Here is a 20,623-nt window from a genome sequence, read left to right on the forward strand (position 1 = left end):
TGTAAAGGCAGCTATTTAGGTTCAACCATATGAAACTACTGTTTCTGGAGGTGAGAAGCAGTTGTAACGCTCAGCAGCATCCTGTGGTTCAGCCTACGCTGAGGTGAAGTAGGGGAAGGTGAAGTTAGAGATGTGAATGAACGCTCAAATCTTATTTCCCAACAGAAACCCACAGATTGATGTTTTATGTCGCTATAAGAAAATACAGCAAGTGAAAGGGACAGTAAAATCATACTCTGGATTAATTTCTGAAAGAGTGTCCAGTGATTAAATATTATCAAAAGTCTTAAAGTTGCTTATGTTCTCAGAGGAAATGCTTCTAAATTTCATGTTTTAAGGTATTTTATATTGCAGTAAACATAAAGCAAGAATATTTTTTTACAAAAAACTTTGTATGGTAGACTGATATTTATCGTATTAAGTCTGTGTAATTGTTAACTGTGTTCCTAGTTGTGCTTTGTGTATTATTTAGAAAACTTTGTACTTTACAGTCGTACTGGTGATGAAGTATGATGTTAAGCCACATCTCTAAAAATGTGAACACCAGTCCCTTTATAAAATTGGTAACTTCCTGTTTACATTATGTTTTATAGGGGAAAATCAGACTACACTGATGACATTTTTTTTTAATACAGAAGTGACTTTATTAAGGGTTTACATTGTAAAATAAAATTGTCTTCCAGAAAATTAAAATATAAAACAACTTGATAATAGTACATGGTTGCTAATTATTTACAAACTCACTTTAAAAACTCAAAATCGAAGATTGTGCCATTTTCCCCTAAATCTAATTCTAGATCTTGAAATCTTTGATTATGTTGAAATTGTTTTCTCCTGCATGAACTGTTAATATAAAGTTTTCTCATTAAAATATAATTTGTTCAGGCAAGGTCACAACATAAATTTGCTTTATAAGCTTGAATATATAGTACACACACTTGAAAAGTACATGTTTGTTATTCTCAACACTCAGAACTCTGTATTAGGCAGTGGTTTCCATCATATTTGCTCTGACCATTGTTTCTTAAAAGTCTTTAATTTTTTTGTTTTCTCCACACAGAGGGAGAAATGACACCCCTATCCCCTCATATCTCTGCTTCAGAAAGACTCTGAAACTGCAACAACCAAAATGATAAACTACTGAGGAAAAAAGCCCACTCAAATTGATAGGTTCCAAATTCCTTAACTCAGCTATTTCAGACTAATTTTAGGTGTGAATAGCTCATAAGTGGTATTCTTTCATGCCAAATATGTCCAATTTATGATTTTTTAAAACATAATTGCTGTAAACGTGGGCAGTACGCAGCCTTTGTATACGTTCTGATAGGAATAATTGAGTAAATTTCCCACTTTGCCTTATTAAATTGCACATCATCTTATACTGCGTAATGTGGTGAATCTGGTGCTCATTTGAAAAGGAAGGGGAGGTACTTTTCAGACGAGCTTGTGTTTTGAAGACTGTTGGGGAACGGAATGAGAAGTCAGCATAGTGGCACTTCCGGTTTCCTTTTCTGGCCCCGCCACAGAAAGGATGGACGCAGTAAGAAGGTCGGAGGGAGAGGGTGTGTTCCAGGGAGAGGGAAGGGGACCTGGTAGCACTGATGACGTTTTGACTTTGCTCCACTGGTGGGTTTTGACGTGCTCCAGGTGGTTCCTAGGCACTATTAAGTTTGAAAGCCACTGGTCTGTGTTAGTTGTAGGACAGTTAGAACTTGACAAGAAAGTGTTGCATGTCCACAATATCTTGAAAGAAAAATTATATTTAGTAACTATTTGAGATAAAGTAGAAAGCCGGAAATGTACACATTGAGGTTTGGAGTGTGAGAATATCTCCTAAAGAGGGAGCTGCCCCTAAAGTGGTGTATTTTTATTTGTAGGCAAGGTTTAGCAAGAATGATGAGGCATGTTTATGAGATAAAGGATACCATGAGACATTCATTTGAAATTAATTCCAGAGATAAGAGATAGGAAAGAGTTTAAGAAACATCCGTCAACTCAGGACAGGTTTCAGGTAGAGATCGGAATCTAACCCATCTTAACACTTGCCACTTATGATTCTGATCTCTAATTATACATAAAAATGGCCACTTTTGTAGTGGATTGTAGTTTTTGGAATCACCTAGTCCAGTGATTCCTTCTCTGGGTTGTTTTGGGGATTCAGTATTTATTTATCACCGTAACTTACAAGAATTTCATACTCTTACGGAGAATTAGTTGTTAAATAGCTAAGAAAAAATGATGTAAATTACTTTCAGGCCATAGTTATTTCGCTTGAAAGATTTAAAACAATGCAGAAGAAAGTAGAATCTTAATATTGCTACCTTCCCTCTAAAAGAGTACTGAATCGGATTAGGAGATAGGAAGAAAAGAAGTATTTACAGCAGAGAAAGTATCTGTGCCAAGACATTCAAAGGGCTGGTTTGTAAAGACCTGCCACAAAGGAAAATAAAATTTCCTTCTTGCTTGTCTCATTATCTGAAAAGTTCTCAGAAAGTCTAAAAACACCTTATGAAAGTCTTGTTCTTTTTTGATAACTGTGTGATTTAGAAATAATGTTTTCAGTAAGAGCTTCTCATATTCTCTGCAGTGTTTAATGTTGACTGGACTGTGGTATCCATCTCCAGAGGAAATAAAATCACTTAAATTGTTTTAATCTTAAGTACTTTATACTGTGTGCTAAATCTCCTATTATGAATATTATCAGCACTAGAAAATATTACCTGTTAAAAGTACCCCCCCGCCCCCAGATACATAACTTCTCAGAGCTCCCCATTTTCTCATTCATAAAATTTGTTACTTAAAGGGACTATAGTGTGATAGTCAGCCTCAAATGTTTTATAAACTTCTGTTTGAAATAAGCCATCCTTCCCCATTCATTAAAATTAATTAAGAGGAAAGTTTATTTATTGTGGGATGGTTTTACTGTGTTGGAACTTTTGTCTTTCTTATTTTTATCTCTAGAAAGTTCACCCTAAACATATTACTTTGGTCATCATCATTTTGCACTATTATGAAGTAGGCTTTTCATATTTAACACATATTTCCTGGGGAATAAAATTTGTTATTCTTTTTTTCTTTTGCGATGACTTGGAAATTGAGTGTATTTGACATGTAGTGCTGTAAGTAACGATGGATTTGATTCAGTGTGCTCCCTTTGATTAGCATTCACCCAAGGCCGTTAATAATTTGATTGCCCTAACAACTCCTGTCTAGCAACCATATGCAGAATAAGTACTAAGTGGTACATACTATAGTTAGTTGTATATAACAGAACCTGATGCAGTGTTAATTTTAGAAGAGCTAAGCTGGTTTGCATCTGTTAAATTTTCCTTCCCCCCCCATCTGCTCCCCCTTTGTATCACTTGACTCTCCTGTAGTTATTCACAGGTTTTTTGTTTTCCTAAAGAAATTGTTCCTGGTAATTATTTGTGAACTTTGTGGCACCCGTCTTTCTTGTTGCTTTGTTTAAGATGAAATTTTATTTTGCTTAAATTATGTATTTGGTTTAGGGGAGAATTCTGGATTCTAGATTTAACTGTCATCTGTTACATGTTCAGGAACTCAATAACATATTTATGGTGAACTTGAATGTTGAATGCTATGAAACGGTTGCATCTTATGATTGAAAACTAACTGGAAAATGCAAAAACAACATGTGCTTGTTACTGAGTAATTTTCTAGATTGTGATTCTGAGTACTGTTATTTTTTAAAATCCTCATGTGTTTAGAACTAAGATTCATCTTGCCATGTAGTCTCCATTTATGAGAAGGTGATGACATATGTAGGCTTAAAGCATTTGCTTCATGAAAGATCGTCTTGTCTCTCCTGCACCCCACTTCTCTCCACTGTTTCCTAATCGTTTCAAAGGGATATTGTGTCTCCCAGGAAATAGGCCTTGTACCACACCACTTCTTCTGACATGATGCTTACTTAAAATGTTATATTTGCTTTTAAGATCACACATCAAACACACACTTAATTTGGAAATCTAAACATGATCATAGTGGGCACAGACTAACCTGAATGTTTATATATAACATTAAGATTCTGACTTATAACACCAAAGAGCCCATTCATTTGTCTTTTTCATTTAGTGACTTTGTATTAACCCGGACAACGGGCAGTAAAATATCAGCAATAAGATGACAGTGTAGTTTCTCTTGACTCAGAACTGGGCTAGATAAACATTCCTTCCTACATATGCCCTGCTGGTGCCATTTATAAACAGATTTTTACAGCAGGCTGGATGGAGTTAGGTTAAACTGGCTATCAGTAATGTGCCTCTAGCCGTGAAGAATGGGAGTGAGGGGAGCTCAGCATCTGGTATGTCCACTGTGAGTCTTTCTTTCAATTTTTATGAGTAGATGGTCAGTTACAAAAGTGTAAGTAGGTATATAGTTTTGCTTTATAATAAAATAAAATATGCAGTAACATTGATTTGACACACCACATGACTCCTTAGCAACAAACAGCAAGCAGTTGTCATAAATGCTGGTAGTTACTATACTTTTATACTTCCAAATCAGTTTTTCTCCTCTTTTTGTAAGCTGACTATTTTTTGCTGATAAGGGAAATTCCTATTACACATTCCTACTGACATACTTGTTAAAAGACAAAGGTCCTTTAATAGTTGCCAAAAAGAGAACTTGTTCAATCTTAATAGTAATCTTTTTGTTTTTTTAGGAATAGCCAGCGTAGCAAGGGTGTAAGGAAACATAAATTGCTGATGGCATTATAAATTTGTACAATTTTTTGGAAAAGCAATTTGGCAATCATGAACTTCCTTTAAAATGCTGATGTCCCCTTCTACTTTTGAGGGACTCCATTCTAAGGAGAAAAACATATATATATGGCAAAAGCCTATACACATAGATATTTGAGGTAAGAGTCTTTTTAAATAGTGAATATTGGGAAAGTCCAAATGTCCAGCCATAGGATGAATAATTTACTAGCTAAGTACATTTATTGGCTGAATATTATGATAACAAAATTATTTCAGAAAATATAATTGATATCAAATGTTCATAGTTATATACATATATATATTTTAAGGGCAAAATTAGGGCACAAAACTGTATAGTCAGTGTATTGTGCTGGAAAGAAGGAAATAAAAACTTTTAACAGTTGTATTTGGGTTTTGGTATTGTAAATTTTTTTTCTTCTTTCCTTTTTTTTTTTTTCTTTTCTTTTTTTTTAAGTGCTAGGTCTAACTCTTCAACATACAAGGTCCCCTATAGCATTTTTTCCTCTACTTCTTTTTACCTTTTCTAAAACCTTTAAGCATTTAAGTAGGGAACTTTTTATAGTAAACAAAACTCTGGGTCTGTAGGACAGAATTGGAAACAGATTTGGGGGCAAGGGAGTGTTACGGTGATGGAAGTCAGGATATAACTTTCTGGGCTTTTCTGACCTGAAGCTTAAAAAGGACCTTGAATAAATCAGATTTTGCTTCCAGACTCCTCGGGCACTGTGCTGTGATAGTAGTTAAGCTTTGCATTCCCCCCCCCCACACACACACACACACACCCTTGTTCAGACATCCTACACCATAACCGCATTCAGGGCCCCTTTTCATGGTCCTGTATTCTCAATTTGCAAAGTAGAGTTGACAGGCTCTAGAGGACTTGACTTCCCTTTGAGAATATAATCCCTGTCATCCCAAGGGAAAGCACTCCTGAAACAAGCAATATGTAGAAAATGGTTGTCTTGTGACCTCATTTCTTACATGGGAACAGTGCATGGTCTCAAGGGTAACTCCACACAGACCTCCTGCCACTGCTGGTCTTTATCACTGAATGTCACTGAATTACTGTATCCTGACCATTGTGGTTTTCAGCCTTACTCCTCTCTGGAATTGCTTTTCTACCTCCCAAATCTTAATCACGCTAGTGAATGTGTAGAATATTTGATTACAAAATATTTATACAGAGTATTATTTATATGAGATTTGCTTCTACCCCTGGAAAGAAGGGATGTTCTGTTAGGCAAGCAGGCTAGACTTGCCTGCTAGCCTAATAGAGGCTTTTTGCCTTTTACCATGTAGATCAAAAGTTGTCCCTGAAAAACTATTGCCTGCATATTATTTACAAGTAAATGCAAATAAATATATTTTGGCATAACCCTGGTTCAGGTTTTAGTTTCTCAAGGGAGATTTAAGTCGTATGTTTTTTCTGGATGCATAGATTTCCTGATGTGCTAAGATAAATTATAGTAGAATTGCATTCTGATTTAACATATGTTTTTTGAGCACGAGTATAATTAGGTGACATCTAGCTTACCAGAATTGAAAGATTACTAGACATAAACCCCATCCTCAGGCAGCCCAGTCTGTTAGTCATATACATACACACAATTCGTAGATGCTATACGTATACAAATTATAGGATTAGCATAGAAGAGAATGATCAACCCTGGAGCAGCAGAAGGAAGGACTTCACCTCTATTCACATAGGTGAAAAGAGCACAGGAACGCATAGGGCCCAAAGGCCTGAGATAGCACAATATTTTCTAGGTGTTACCTTGTAGTTGGCAGTCACTTGAATTTAATGTGCATGGGGAAGAGTGGGAGGGTGGAATTGGAGAGATGAGCCTGGAGAGATGGGTAGGGTCAAGATTACGAAAGTAACTGTGTGCCTTGATTATGAAAGCCAAAAGGATCATTGAAAGTACTCAGGTAAGGAGTGGTATGATCAGTTTTTTGGGTTTGTTTTTAAACATACTTTGTTTTTTAAAATTTATTTATTTTATTTATTTACTTTTGGCTGCGTTGGGTCTTTGTTGCAGCGCGCGGGCTTTCTCTAGTTGCGGCGCACGGGGGCTACTCTTCTTTGCGGTGCATGGGCTTCTCATTGCGGTGGCTTCTCTTGTTGCAGAGCACGGGCTCTAGGCGCACGGGCTTCAGTAGTTGTGGCGCACAGGCTTACTTGCTCCGCGGCATGTGGGATCTTCCTGGACCAGGGCTCGAACCCGTGTCCCCTGCATTGGCAGGCGGGTTCTTAACCACTGCTCCACCAGGGAGGCCCAGCATGATCAGTTTTTGTTTTACAAGTAGTAGTCTGGCTATAGTGTAGCAAGCGTACTGGACTGGGGAGGAGAGGAAAGGAACTTAGGACAGCAGTAGTCCAGGCAGAGGATGATGGGGGACTAAATTCCACATTCTGGCACAAAAGGAAAGCTGATGACAGGGACCAGAGAGGGAGGATTGATAGGATTTGGCAAAATGGTGGAATGCCAGGGGCTGAGGTGGAAGTTAGGATGACCTTCAGGTATAGTGAAGTAAGGTGAGAAATTTCTAAGGAAAAAAGTTTCAGGGAGGGGAAGAAGAAGAGTAGTTTTGAACATAATGATTTTAAGCTGTCGTGTAATGCTGTAACTAGAAATAAAGAAAAAGTTATAGTTGAGTTCAGCATGTATTTAAGCAGAGCATTTAAGTATGGACCTTCTTTAGGGTAAACATTAGCAGTAAGTGCCAAAACAGTGCTAATGACCGCTTTAGGGTTGTTTTCTTGGCTATTTGAGAACATTCTAAGCACATACGTAATAACTTGACATGGCAGTGAGCACCTGATCTCACAAAACAAATTCGGGATATAGGCAACATACCAGCCAAAAATTGACATCGTTCTACCTGCAACTCTTAGGATATTCTTTGACATAAGTTTGAACTCTACCATCTAATTAAACAGGGTTAAATGTAATTAATGATTATTTAAATTGTATTTAGGAGTTGGAGTACAGAAATCATAGACTCTGCTACAATTTAGAAGGCTTATGAAGATCAAAATAACTTGCTAATAAGGTGTCTTAATGTTTCATGCACTACTGATGCCACTTTCGAATACCCTGAGATGGAACAAGAACAGTGATGCAGTCTTTTATTTTCTGTTAATAAACAGGAGCTCACTCTGCCTTAACTTTATCCTTGACCATATTCTAACTGTTCAGTAGGATTGGGAGAATGCCGTGGTGATGGCCATGGTCCCTGAGTGAATCCTTATTTTCTATGTGACTGTTTTCACATCTGCTAATTCAGATAATAAAGTAATAAAAGTATATGTGTGTGCATGGTATAGGCCCTCTATAAGTGATATCATCTATCTTGAAGTCTTTTTAAATCCCTAAGCCACTTGGCTGCTTAGCTTTTTTTTTTTTTTCTATTTATGATCTACTGCAGAATTTATTTGGGGAGGGATCTGAAATTGAGAACAGGAGTCTCCAGCCTCACTGCTCATGGATTTCACTGCTGTATCTCTCACCCTTTCTCCCCATCCTTCCCAGTCTTTTTTCTCAGCTTCCTATCCTGGTGATCTGGAGTCTACTCATGCTCAAGTAGTTGTGGGTTTCCTGACAGGGACAATGCAAAATGGTGCATTTTTTATTTGTATGTTTCTTAGCCTTCCTTGTGAGCTCAGGTTAAGTTGCAGACTGTACATGCGTTTAATAATGATCTTGTCTGTGGGCGAAATCAAGAAGTCAAAATTCAAGTCTTAAAGGTAACATCTTTTTACTTCTCACTATGGGTATTTACAGGAATGGTTAGGTGTCCCAAAGAGGTAAGGAAGGAGCACCCCTAAGGAAAATCAACCTTGGTGTACTTTGGCTCTCTATTAACCAATTAAAATTTCTCCTAGCCACATGCTATTTGTGAGCCCACAGTATTTTATTATAGACTGTTCGTAAGTGCCACAAGGAGCCTGAGAGTGGGAGCACAAAATGGAAAAAGACATGGACTAAGCACTAAACAGCTAGGATAGACAGGCTAGATAACACATTATATGGATTAAATTAGTTCAACCAAGACCCAAGTAAGCCCATGTTCGTTTACTTTATTTAGTATGAAAGTTTCTTAACATTCTGTACAGATGTATAATTGAATTATTGAAAATACATTAATGACAGTTACTATTTAATGATAAGCTCTGCAGAGGATGATAATGTTGGTAAAGAAAAAACCACCCTTGGGTCTATCAGTTTACTAGAATTTTACTTTTGAATTTGGACTTGACTTTAGTAAAAAAAAAAAAAAAAAAAAAACAAGGCCAATGTAAAGAGATTTTTGTTATGCGAATGTTTTGGTTTTAAAATGTTTTGGTTTAAGTATTTCAAATTAAAATTAAAGAATTGTTGGACAATCAAGTTGGATTTTCACTTGCCAACTCTTCATTTTCTAAAGCTTTCATTTAGATGGGTTATTACTAAGTCGCAAAGAATTAGTAACATTTTTTTTAAACATTTAATCATACATACAATGAAATTTAAGCATACAAATTATTTTTCATTATTAAATTTCAGTTTTCATTCCTTATATTAGTTTGCTTTTAATTTCCTAAGTAGTTTTTTAAAATAACCTGCAAAATATTGAATTTATAAGGTGTGTGATGATTTGTATGTAGAAATTTAAATATACTACAGAAATATTAAATGTCAGTATACCTTGGGCTAAATTATCTTGAGTGAAGCAGTTGAGTCACATGGTCTACAAAGGCCTTTTTCCAGTTTTAAAGTTTGATACTATTTGTTGAGGAAAATTATGTGCCACCATTATGTAATTAAGGTGAAAAGGAAAATACATAAAGGTTAACTTGTTTGGATTTCGATACTTCTTTTGTTTAAAAACATATTTGACCTTAGCTAACAGTCTGGGATTTCAGATGGGTGGAATGTGATTTTGAAAGACTGTAGAGGTCTTTCATTTGTATCACATAGCATGTTGCCACTTGGAGAATAAATTGTTATACCTTTTCTTTTGCTTTCAGGATTTTCTCATTCAGCGTTCACCTTTGGTATAGAAAGCCATATCAGTCAGTCTAACATAAATGGTGCCCTCGTCCCGCCTGCTGCATTGATTTCTATCATCCAGAAAGGTCTACAGTATGTAGAGGCAGAAGTTAGTATTAATGAGGTAAGGAAGACTTAGTTCAAATACTGATTCTTACTCCTAAATGTTTCCTTCAGTATCTGATATCTTGCTTACTCATTCATTATCTGACTTCAGCTTCACCAGGTGAACAAGATTGAAGGGCATTATTCCTAATGTGGTGGTCAGGTCATACAGCCAAGGCATGTTGGCTCCCAACTGTAAGAGCCATTATCTTACTTCTCTTTACATGGTTTTTATAAGTATACAGTAAGAAATAATTTTCTTTAAAATAAGAAAATTGTGCTGTGGCATACTGAGAGCATAATTGATTGAGAAATTAGAAATTCTCAGGTTATTTGGTTATAACTGATTTTGGAAGGAAGTTTATAATTAAAGACAACTCTTGATACTATTACCTAGGTCTGTATGGTATAGGCAGTTTAACTCATGCGTCAGCCAACTATGACCCATGAGCCAAATCCTGTCTTGCTCGTTTCTGTAAAGTTTGCCTGGGACACAGCCATGCTCCTTCATTTTCATAGTATCTGGCTGCTTTTGTGCCACAGTGGCAGCATTGAGCGGTTGTGACAGAGACCTTATGGTCTGCAAAGCCCAGAATATTTACTCTCTAGTCTTATACAGAAAGAGTTTGCAAACCCTGGTGTAGCTGAAAATTTTCATATGTGGTCAGGATTTATGATAAGTGGAGCTTTTTTACCTTATTTTCATTTCAGAGATTAACATATCCCCCTTTCCTTTTGCAGGTATTTTAAAAACTGAAGCATCCATGGTTTCTACATCACTATTTATTACTATAATTATATAGTCTGTTAAATTGATTATTTTTTCGTTTCCTCATCTCTATAACTGAAAAATCCACTAATTCTAAATTAAAAGTGTCCTCATTGTCTTTTAGCACTTTCTCTCCCAACAGTATCCTTTATTGCAGAGGATGATAGACAATTTGTACCAGTGGCCAGAGATGAAGTCTCATTTTTTCTGAAAATTTTTTTGTAGATTTAATATGGAACTCCACAGTGTAGCTGTATTGGTTTTAATATTTTTAAGTTACTTACAAGTTTAAATACTTTCTCCTACTCCTCAAATACTCCATTACAATTGGCAGTTCAGAAAGATGTGCTGTGTTTTGTAACTCAGAGCACCCCATCACACCGCTGTAGATTATCAATAGTGCATGTTCACTAGCTTAAGTGAGCCAGGCTTCACATGTGCATATTCCTATCTAATATTCTGCACTGTTTCTATTTCTGACTTGCTCTGTATCTGTGTCTCTTCTTGTGCTTGCTGAAGAACTCATTTTGAACTTCCGAATATCAGTGAGAGGAGCTTTGGAAAATTATAGCAACTTGATAAAATTGAAGAGCGTTAGCCTGTGAGTTACGGCGGTACTTCTCAAATGTTTGTGTGCATAAGACTCCCCCAGAGAACTTGTTAAAACAGGGGTGCCTGAGCCCTTCAGAGATTTTGATTCTGTAGGTTTGAATCTACATTTATAACAAGTTACCAGGCGATGGTGGGAGTGTTGGTCTTTTGATGGTGCTCTCAATAGCACCAGTTAACAGACTCCAGCTGCCATTGACTAGCTGTGGAACTGCAAGTCTTTAACCTTGTGGTGCTCATATTTCAACATTAGTAAAACGAGATGCTTGTATAACGTAATATCTGATGTATATTTCTGTTTTAATATTTTCATCAAATCACAAGAAATTTTTGAGTTCAACAAAGCTATTTTAAAAGTTTTTAGTTTTAAAGAAGTATTGAATACTTACTAAAATGTGGCACCAAATCTCTTATCATTGTATGAACTATTCCATATTGCTTTTGACTGACAGAACTTTGGAATATAATTAATAAGCCTTTTTTATCATGCAGGCCTACGTTTTTTATTCCTTTGAAAATTTCAGCTTTAATCTGTGCAGCATTTAACAATATGAACTCTGTGAGGAGGATTTAAGCAGCTGTTTGCGGTGCATCTTGTAGGTTCCTTCTTCCCTCCTGATTCCTTTCCTTCTTACATGCATTCAGAAAATTATCTGAAAGTATTTTTTCTTGGAATGAAGATTTCCATTTCTGCTGTTGACGTGTATGAATACAAATTAAATGTGTTACCTTTGATTTTTCTTCTTACAATTTTTCAAATCCAGGATGGTACCTTGTTTGATGGTCGACCAATAGAGTCTCTGTCACTGATAGATGCCGTAATGCCTGATGTAGTACAAACAAGACAACAAGCTTACAGAGATAAACTTGCACAGCAACAAGCAGCAGCTGCTGCAGCTGCCGCAGCTGCAACAAACCAACAAGGCTCTGCAAAAAATGGAGAAAACACGGCAAATGGGGAGGAGAATGGAGCACATACTATAGCAAGTGAGCTGAGAGAAGAATTTTAAGTTCCTTTGCAGAAAAAATACTTGCTTTATGGGGATGCCTCATTTTAGCTGAAATAACATTATCTCTTTCATTTTTGCAACTTGTTCCCCTAAATTGTATCACACAATTCAGATTTCTAATGCCTAAAGCTCCATAAAGCTAGATTTACTTTCATGGATTTTATTTTCTTTTTAAAATATTTAGAAACCATTTTTCTATTGTTAAGTGAATTTCATATCTGCATTTCATTTCTAAATATAATCTGTAACACTAGTCATTAACAAAAACAATGAAGCTTTGACATGGAGATATAAAGGCAACCGTGATGTTATATGAATGATACCAGCAACCCCTACTGGCAGAAACTCAGAGCAGTGTTGGCATGGATTATACCTAATTCAAAACATTTTCTCTTTGTAGCTATGTTTGGGTCTAACCTCCTTTCAGTCTTCCTCTATTCCCGCTCCCTGCGAACCCCATCTCTGAACACAAACTTAGATGCACATCTCTATTTGAAAAAAGTATGTTCATGCTTCACTAAAGATAGGAATTTATTTTTCATGTGATAAAAATACTGTGTAGTCATTTTCACCCTTACCTGACATAGTGGAGGAAAATAAGTTACACTATAATATGAAGGAGATATTTGCTAGTTAAGAATTCTTTTTTTTCCTCCAGTATGTTGTAATATTACCTAACTGGAATTTTCCGTTTATTTCTCATGATGCAGATAATCATACTGATATGATGGAAGTGGATGGGGATGTTGAAATCCCTCCTAATAAAGCAGTTGTGTTACGGGGCCATGAATCTGAAGTTTTCATCTGTGCCTGGAACCCCGTTAGTGATCTCTTGGCATCAGGGTACGTTTCTCAAAGTGAAACTAAAATGGATTTCTAAAAGTATCTTACTGAAATATTGCATATTTTATAAATACATTATGTACATTTTCAGGTTTTTGTTGCTGCTTACTTGTGGTCATTTTGCCCTGTAAACCTTTATTTCTTCATAAAGTAATCTTAGAAGTTTTAATCTTAAAAGTTACTACCTCAGGAGTGTTTGGGGGGCCCCCCCAAAATGGAGACTGAGAAAAACACTGGAAATGGAAATCCATCCCTGATAGTCTAGTTTTTATTTGCCTTATTAATATATAGAATGTAAACTTGTTGCCTTGATTCTGGAATACTTGAGAATATCATGAGGATTTAAAATATGTTGCATACTTTATAGGTCCGGAGACTCAACAGCAAGAATATGGAATCTTAGTGAAAATAGCACTAGTGGCTCCACACAGTTAGTACTTAGACATTGTATACGAGAAGGAGGGCAAGATGTCCCAAGCAACAAGGATGTGACATCTCTAGATTGGAATGTGAGTATCACTGTACTGGCCATGATGGATGTAGTTACTAATATACTTAACCTCTCTGAGCCTCAGACTAATCGCAGGCTATGTCAGTTTGTTCAGATATTTTTGGATTTCACTAATAAGAACAACAGACTACAAGTCCCCACCCCCAAATGTGTTAAAAAACAAAGACTGGCCCTTGAGCACTCAGACCAAGGTTCATCTTCCAGCTCCTCAGTTTATCTAGCTGTAGAACCTTTGTATAACTGGTGGTCGGTCCCTCTGTACTTCATTTTCGTCACATGTAAAGTAGAAGTGTAATGGTCCTATGTAAATGAAGTAATAGATGAAAATCAATAACAGGCACATACTGAGTTCTTAACTACTAAGTCCTTTGTTGGGGGTATAAGAGAAATCTATATAATAAAAACATTCTTGTTTTCTCATTTTGCTGTGAACTGATGAAAACTTCATCGCCAGCTGCCTTTTAGGAACCATTTGTCTATATTACAAGCTTTATCCTAGCTGTAGGAATCTTATAATTCTCTGATTCTATATATGATTCAACATCTTTGACTACTCTGACTTACCAGGAAGTTTGATTTCATTATTGATAAAGCTTCACCCTTTCAGTTTCAAATACATGATTAACAGCTTTGTTTGTTTCCATTCCCATGATTACTTTGTGGAAAATGAGCATTTTTAAAGTTTCTATACCTTTTCCTTTATTCCATGTTGCCTTTTTTCTTCCTTATAACTTTGCATCCATTTTTTAACAACCCCCCACTGCACCACCTACCCCCCCACCCCAATTCTAAGAAGCCTCTTAGACTATATCAGTGTTACCAAGAATTTTAGGGGTCAGCTGTCCTTTCCTTAGCAAGTGGACATCCTTTCTTTCTCTGGCCTCTGTTTAACAACTTTTTGTGGGGCTTTCCAAAGAATCTTACAGATCTCATTCCAGGAAATGAGATCTATCTTTAAAAATGATTACGCTAGCTAAACTCAGTTTCTGTGAAATTTTTCCAGAACTCATAGGTAAGGTTTTTTAGTGTTCTTAGTTCTAAATTCCAGCAATGTATTTATCCTTCCCCTCCTATAAAGTTGAGAATTCTAAAAATGAAAAGAGGTTTAGCACATTTCAGTATTATTTGATTGTAGGGTCAGAACTAAGAATTATCTTCTTAATATGGGACCTTACTGTATCGTAGGTCAAAGGCGTTATAGCCTTCTTAAGCTGTTTGGCTCAGAGACCGTGTTAATTTGATGAAATTTATAGTTTACACTGAAAAGGATGGTTAACAAATGGTTTGTTGAGCTTGGTGGTTCTGAACTGCAAGTTTTTAAAAGTGTGGACTTTTCAAAGATTTATTATTCACTATGAACTTAAATCTTCTGCTCAAAGGGGAAAATGTTACTGTTGATTAATGGCTCATTTCCATGATTAAAGCAAAAGCCTGTGAGATATCTGATCTTCAAAGTATTCTTTTCCTACCTTAGCGGTCCATGATATAAAACATTTGGGGACCATTAGTTTAAAGGAAACTTTCCATTGTGCAGAGTCTGGAAATAAGCTTTTGCTGTTGGCTTCGACATTGCTCCCTCTTCCTGAGATAGAGCTAGAGGGGATTTCCAGATCCTAGCAAAACTGAGTCTACAACCCCTAGAACCAGCATTTGTTTGTCACTTACCTGTACAGCTAGATGGCTTGACAGGTCTGAAAAAGGTGATCTTGTTTTCAGTGCCCTACCAAAAAGCATCAAAAAGTACTGAGTAAGGCAGGATTTCATTCTGTCTCTCCAGTAGTGTTTAATCATCCCAGCAGTAGTCTGTGTAATGTACCCTGTAACTTGCATTTCCATAGAATAAGTTAGATCTTATCAAGTCCTTCTGTTGTACCATTATTCAAGGCACAGTAGAGGAATATAAGGTTAGAGAAAATGGTATGGATTTATTCTCATAGTAGAGTGGTTCCTGACAGTTGGTACTCAGTTCATTAACTGTAAAGTCAGCCTACACTATTTTCTGGCTGTTTTTCTTGTGTTGCTATTTTTATTGGTAAGGATTTCATATTGGGAAAGAATTAACAAAGGAAAGAAACATTTAGTGATACTTAAGAATCTGATCATCTGAAACAACAATATTGTTTGGAACATACATATACACACACACACACACACACACACACACACAGTTTAGACAGTAAAAGATTTAGAGGGAGGATCATATAAAAACTTCTAATTGTAATGAAATATTTTGGAAGATTCTGCTTTTTACTTTTATAAAATCATCATAAGATTATGATTTTGATGTCCTTGCCAGTCCACCACCCCACCCCCATCTTTAGTCGTGTGCATCTATGAGAATGCAGTAGACCTTAGCATACGTAAGAGTGATGTTGATTCTGCTCCAGAGCAGTTCCTGCCATTCTTGAGATTTGGGTGTGAGGCTTGCACACTGACTGAATGCTGCCAAAATACTAGCTTCACAGCAATGAAGGGTGTATTGTAGGCCTTTTGTGGCACTTGCAAATAGACAAAGCTGAAGATTTTGAAGCAGAGAATGTCACGGATCTGCTGTACTTAGGATTTAAACATAATATATTTTAATAAAAATTAAACGCCCTTTCTGGATTATATAATTGAAAGAAATGTGTTTCTCTGACAGAGTGAAGGTACACTTCTAGCAACTGGTTCCTACGATGGGTTTGCCAGAATATGGACTAAAGATGGTAAATGAAGCTTTTTTTTTTTTTTTTCATTTGTTGTTATTGTTGATCTAAGTTATAAAGCTCTTAAAGTAATTTTAATGTTTTTCCTTTTGAATATTAGGTAACCTTGCTAGCACCTTGGGGCAGCATAAAGGCCCTATATTTGCATTAAAATGGAATAAGAAAGGAAATTTCATCCTAAGTGCTGGAGTAGACAAGGTAAAAAGAATATTTAACTTCTGTAAAGTTTAATTTGTTAAAGAGTATAATTGAAAGAATGTTTTTCTCTGCTAATCACATAAACAAGAAAACATTCATATTTGGGAAATTTGTGTATAAATTTATGATAGGAATAGTAATGCTTTCTTAGATTTTCTGTCAGCTCATTCCTGAATCTGCTTATTCAGATGCCCTTTATTCTTTATCTGTGTGACCACTCCTCATTTTTTGGGAATTTGAGCCATAATGAATGTCATACATCCTATACTTTTTGCCTCCCTTCTACAGTTTCTAGTTAATCTCATCAGTGAGTATGGCTCTGGAGAGATTTCATGGGAAATCTTAGAGCCAGTCTGTTAGCTGAACTCCTAATGTTTAATTGAAAATGTAAGAAATGCCGGGTCTTTCCAGCTCTTTTCACCTAACAAGACTGGTAAATATGGATAGGTTGAAATCATGGCCTTCTTTCTCCTTCATTTTCTTAAGTTACTTCCTTTACCACACCTCCCAAAATGAATACAGATTTAAGATTATTTTAATACAGGAAAGTACACACTCAGTTAACTGTATATTGTCAAAAAGGGAAGTAGAAAAAAAAGGAAGAAAAATGAAGGAGGCCAGGAATGGGAGGGAAGCGCCCTATTAATAGTTATTGCCGGTCTACAATATTTTATGACCCCAAAGTTATAAAATTAGTGATGGGAGGGTATTAAAGGAATTGTGAATATATCTATTCAGATTTATATGTCATACTTTGATGTAATATAAAAGACATTGTTTTACTTATTGTCAGAATTCAAGCTGCCTTTATAGGTAAACGTGAGTGTTAAAAATCTTAATATTGGGAGTTAACTGATTACTTTATTAACCAAAAATCTGCCTCCTTATAGCTAAGCAGCTATAAAAATCTTACATTAAATACACTATTGCAATGGAACTTCTTAAGCAATCTAATATAATGTCTGGTACTTTCTAGACAACAGTAATTGTTATTTGAAGTAAGTTGACTGATAAAAAGTCACCAGGGAAAAATTAAACTGCTTAATAGTCATCCCTCCCCTCCCCTTCCCCCGAAGTGGAATATAGCCTCGTTGTACTAAAGGTAAATGTTAAAAAATAAAATTAAATGCACTCTGACATTTCATATTGCTTTAATATAATTAGGCATCTAATTTATGCATCTATGATAAACTCTTTCTAGCTTCTTAGCAGTATATTTTTCTTTTCTATCTCAGACTACAATTATTTGGGATGCACATACTGGTGAAGCCAAACAACAATTTCCTTTTCATTCAGGTAAATCTTCACAATTTACATGAGAATTAGAGCTTTCTTCTATTTTTCTAATTAAACATTTAATAGCATATAATTCATCTAAAATCTTGAAATATCCAATGTTAGTCTTGTTACTAGTCCTTTGAGGAGTCGATGTTCTTTGACTTTCAGATAGTTAATTTTCAGAGGATCATCAGACGTTTTCTGTGAAATGTACCATAAAAAAGCATTTGCAGCCTGGTGCAACTAGAGTTGGTTATATTTAATGGTAAGAACATAGATTTTTGAGTCAGGAGGTCTAGGTTTGAATGTCGATTCCACCCCACTTAACAAGCTTTAAGATTGAGCAAGTCATTGAACCTTTCTGAGCCTTACTTCCTCTGTCTGTAAATGAGGGATAAAAATAATGCCGTTTGTTAAGAGCATAAGACATATATATGAAAATACTGCATAAACTCCTACAAGTTTAGATATTGTCATTTTTCATTTTGGATTTATGTATCTAAATCAGTCCACCTGCTTACCTAAAATAAAAATTATTAGGCTTTCCTGGTAGTGTTGGAACTTTGGTGCTTTAGATGTTTTTCTCTTTTAAGAAATAATTTGATACTTAAACCAGATAAATATGATAAAAACCCCAAAATAGTGTGCTTCTTTCTTCATGATACACGGCCATGCAACAAGGCATACATCCTGATGTGTAGAGACACCTGGATTTTAGTACCTACACTCTTGTGCAGCCTAGAACTTTTGTGCCTACTTTCACGGAGGTTCCTGAGGACAGGACCTGATGTTGAACTGGAACAAGATGCCTAATAACTATTAGAACAGTAGTTTTAGTACTGCCTGTTTTAATTGCATTTTGCAAGATTATATTGTGGTTGGGTAGAGTTTTGCATTGGAGGCTGACTTAAGTAACTCTGGTTATTTTCAAAGCTTTGGTAACGTACTTTTTACAAACAGCCAATGGCACAGTGTTACCATTAAAATTGAAATATACAGCTTCTCGCATTTTGCTTTTTTGTATTTCTCTATTTAGTGTGATTAAACAAGCCAAATAAGGTACAAAAATGATTTTTCAGTAGTATCTGAGTAACATAATTTTGCAAGTATTATGTTAAACATTTCAGCTTGATTAACGGTTGCCACATTAATGAGCATTGACACGTCAGTTTTTGTTTACCTGTTTTAATGCCGTTTCACCTTTGCTTCTAGTCCTCTCCCAGACGGAATTCTCTTAGCCCTCTGGCTGTTCTGCCTAAAGTTTCTCCTACATCCTAGGAGTGATGGAAAATTGAAATAAGTGTGTGTGTGGCACTGTTACTAGCTGCTATATAATGTGTACCACCTTTGTGCTGGAGATGATGCTCTTTATATACACGATCCCGTTTAGTCTTGGCTACAGCCCAATGAGGTAGATGGTGTTGAAGTCATTTTACAAATAAATAACCTTTCTACCCATGGTATTCTTTCCTGTCATGCTTTTTTGGTTTTTTAAACGGCTTTATTGAGGTATAATTGGTGTAAGATCATCTATACATATTTACATTGCACAGTGTATATATTTTGACATGTATATACACACACACACACACACACACACACACACACACACACCACTGAAACCATCACCACACTCAAGACAGTACATCTGTTAGCTTCAGAAGTTTCCTCCTACCCCTTTGAAATCATTCCCTTCCCCTTCCCCAGGTAGCCACTGATAGTCTTTCTGTCACCAGAAACTAGTTTACATTATATAAATAGAATCACACAGTATGTATTCTTTTTGTGTCTGGTTTCTTTTACTCTGCATAATTATTTTGCATTTCTTTTGATTTATGAGTAGTATTCTATTATGTTGATATACCAGTTTGTTTATCAACTTACCTGTTGAAGCAAATTTGAGTTGTTTCCAGGTTTTAGCTATTACAAATAAAACTGCTATCAACATTCATGTGCTTATCTTTTTTTTTTTTAAACATCTTTATTGAAGTATAATTGCCTTACAATGGTGTGTTAGCTTCTGCTTTATAACAAAGTGAATCAGTTATACACATACAATATGTTCCCATATCTCTTCCCTCTTGCATCTCCCTCCCTCCCACCCTCCCCATCCCACCCCTCTAGGTGGTCACAAAGCACCGAGCTGATCTCCCTGTGCTATGTGGCTGCTTCCCACTAGCTATCTATTTTACATTTGGTAGTGTATATATGTCCATGACACTCTCTTACCCTGTCACGTCTCACCCCACCCCCTCCCCATATCCTCAAGTCCATTCTCTAGTAGGTCTGTGTCTTTATTCCCGTCTTGCCACTAGGTTCTTCATGGCCTTTTTTTTTTTTTTTTTTTTTCCTTAGATTCCGTATATATGTGTTAGCATACTGTATGTACTTATCTTTTTATGAACTTGTGTTTTCATTTCTCTGTGTAAAGACCTAGGAAAGTTATGGCTAGATATATGGTAGGTCTGTGTTTAACTTGTTAATAAACTGCCCAACTGTTTTCCAACGTTTATGTTTTCCAAACTGGTTTACATTCCCAACAGCAGTGGGTATTCCAGTCCCTCCATTTCCTTGCCAGCACTTGGTATGTGGTCAGTCTTTTTAATTGTAGCCACCCTAATGAGCGTGTAGTGGTTCCTCACTGTGGTTTTCATTTTCATTTCCTAATGACTAATGATGTTGAGCATCTTGTCATGGTTTAATTTACCATCTGTATGTCTCCTTTGGTGAAGTATCTGTTCAAATCTTTGGACTTTTAATTTAACTTTGTTGTTTTCTTATTATTGAGTCTTGTGAACTCTTTATATATTCGGGATA

At 36.0% G+C, this 20,623-nt stretch overlaps 1 protein-coding gene across 5 annotated transcripts in view; it reads left to right on the forward strand.

The window, feature by feature from the left end:
• Positions 1-20,623, forward strand: part of TBL1XR1 (TBL1X/Y related 1) — a 175,771-nt gene that overhangs the window by 133,999 nt on the left and 21,149 nt on the right. For all 5 annotated transcript variants that reach the window (XM_082394086.1, XM_082394088.1, XM_082394090.1 and 2 more), the window contains 7 exons: positions 9,757-9,902; positions 12,026-12,248; positions 12,982-13,114; positions 13,482-13,623; positions 16,267-16,330; positions 16,431-16,528; positions 17,764-17,824. In XM_082394086.1, the coding sequence (XP_082250212.1) occupies positions 9,757-9,902; positions 12,026-12,248; positions 12,982-13,114; positions 13,482-13,623; positions 16,267-16,330; positions 16,431-16,528; positions 17,764-17,824 (867 nt within the window). The remainder of the gene's footprint in view (positions 1-9,756; positions 9,903-12,025; positions 12,249-12,981; positions 13,115-13,481; positions 13,624-16,266; positions 16,331-16,430; positions 16,529-17,763; positions 17,825-20,623) is intronic.

The sequence above is a fragment of the Balaenoptera borealis genome (genome assembly GCF_965194805.1).
Source record: "Balaenoptera borealis genome assembly, chromosome: 5".
Classification (NCBI taxonomy): Eukaryota; Metazoa; Chordata; class Mammalia; order Artiodactyla; family Balaenopteridae; genus Balaenoptera; species Balaenoptera borealis.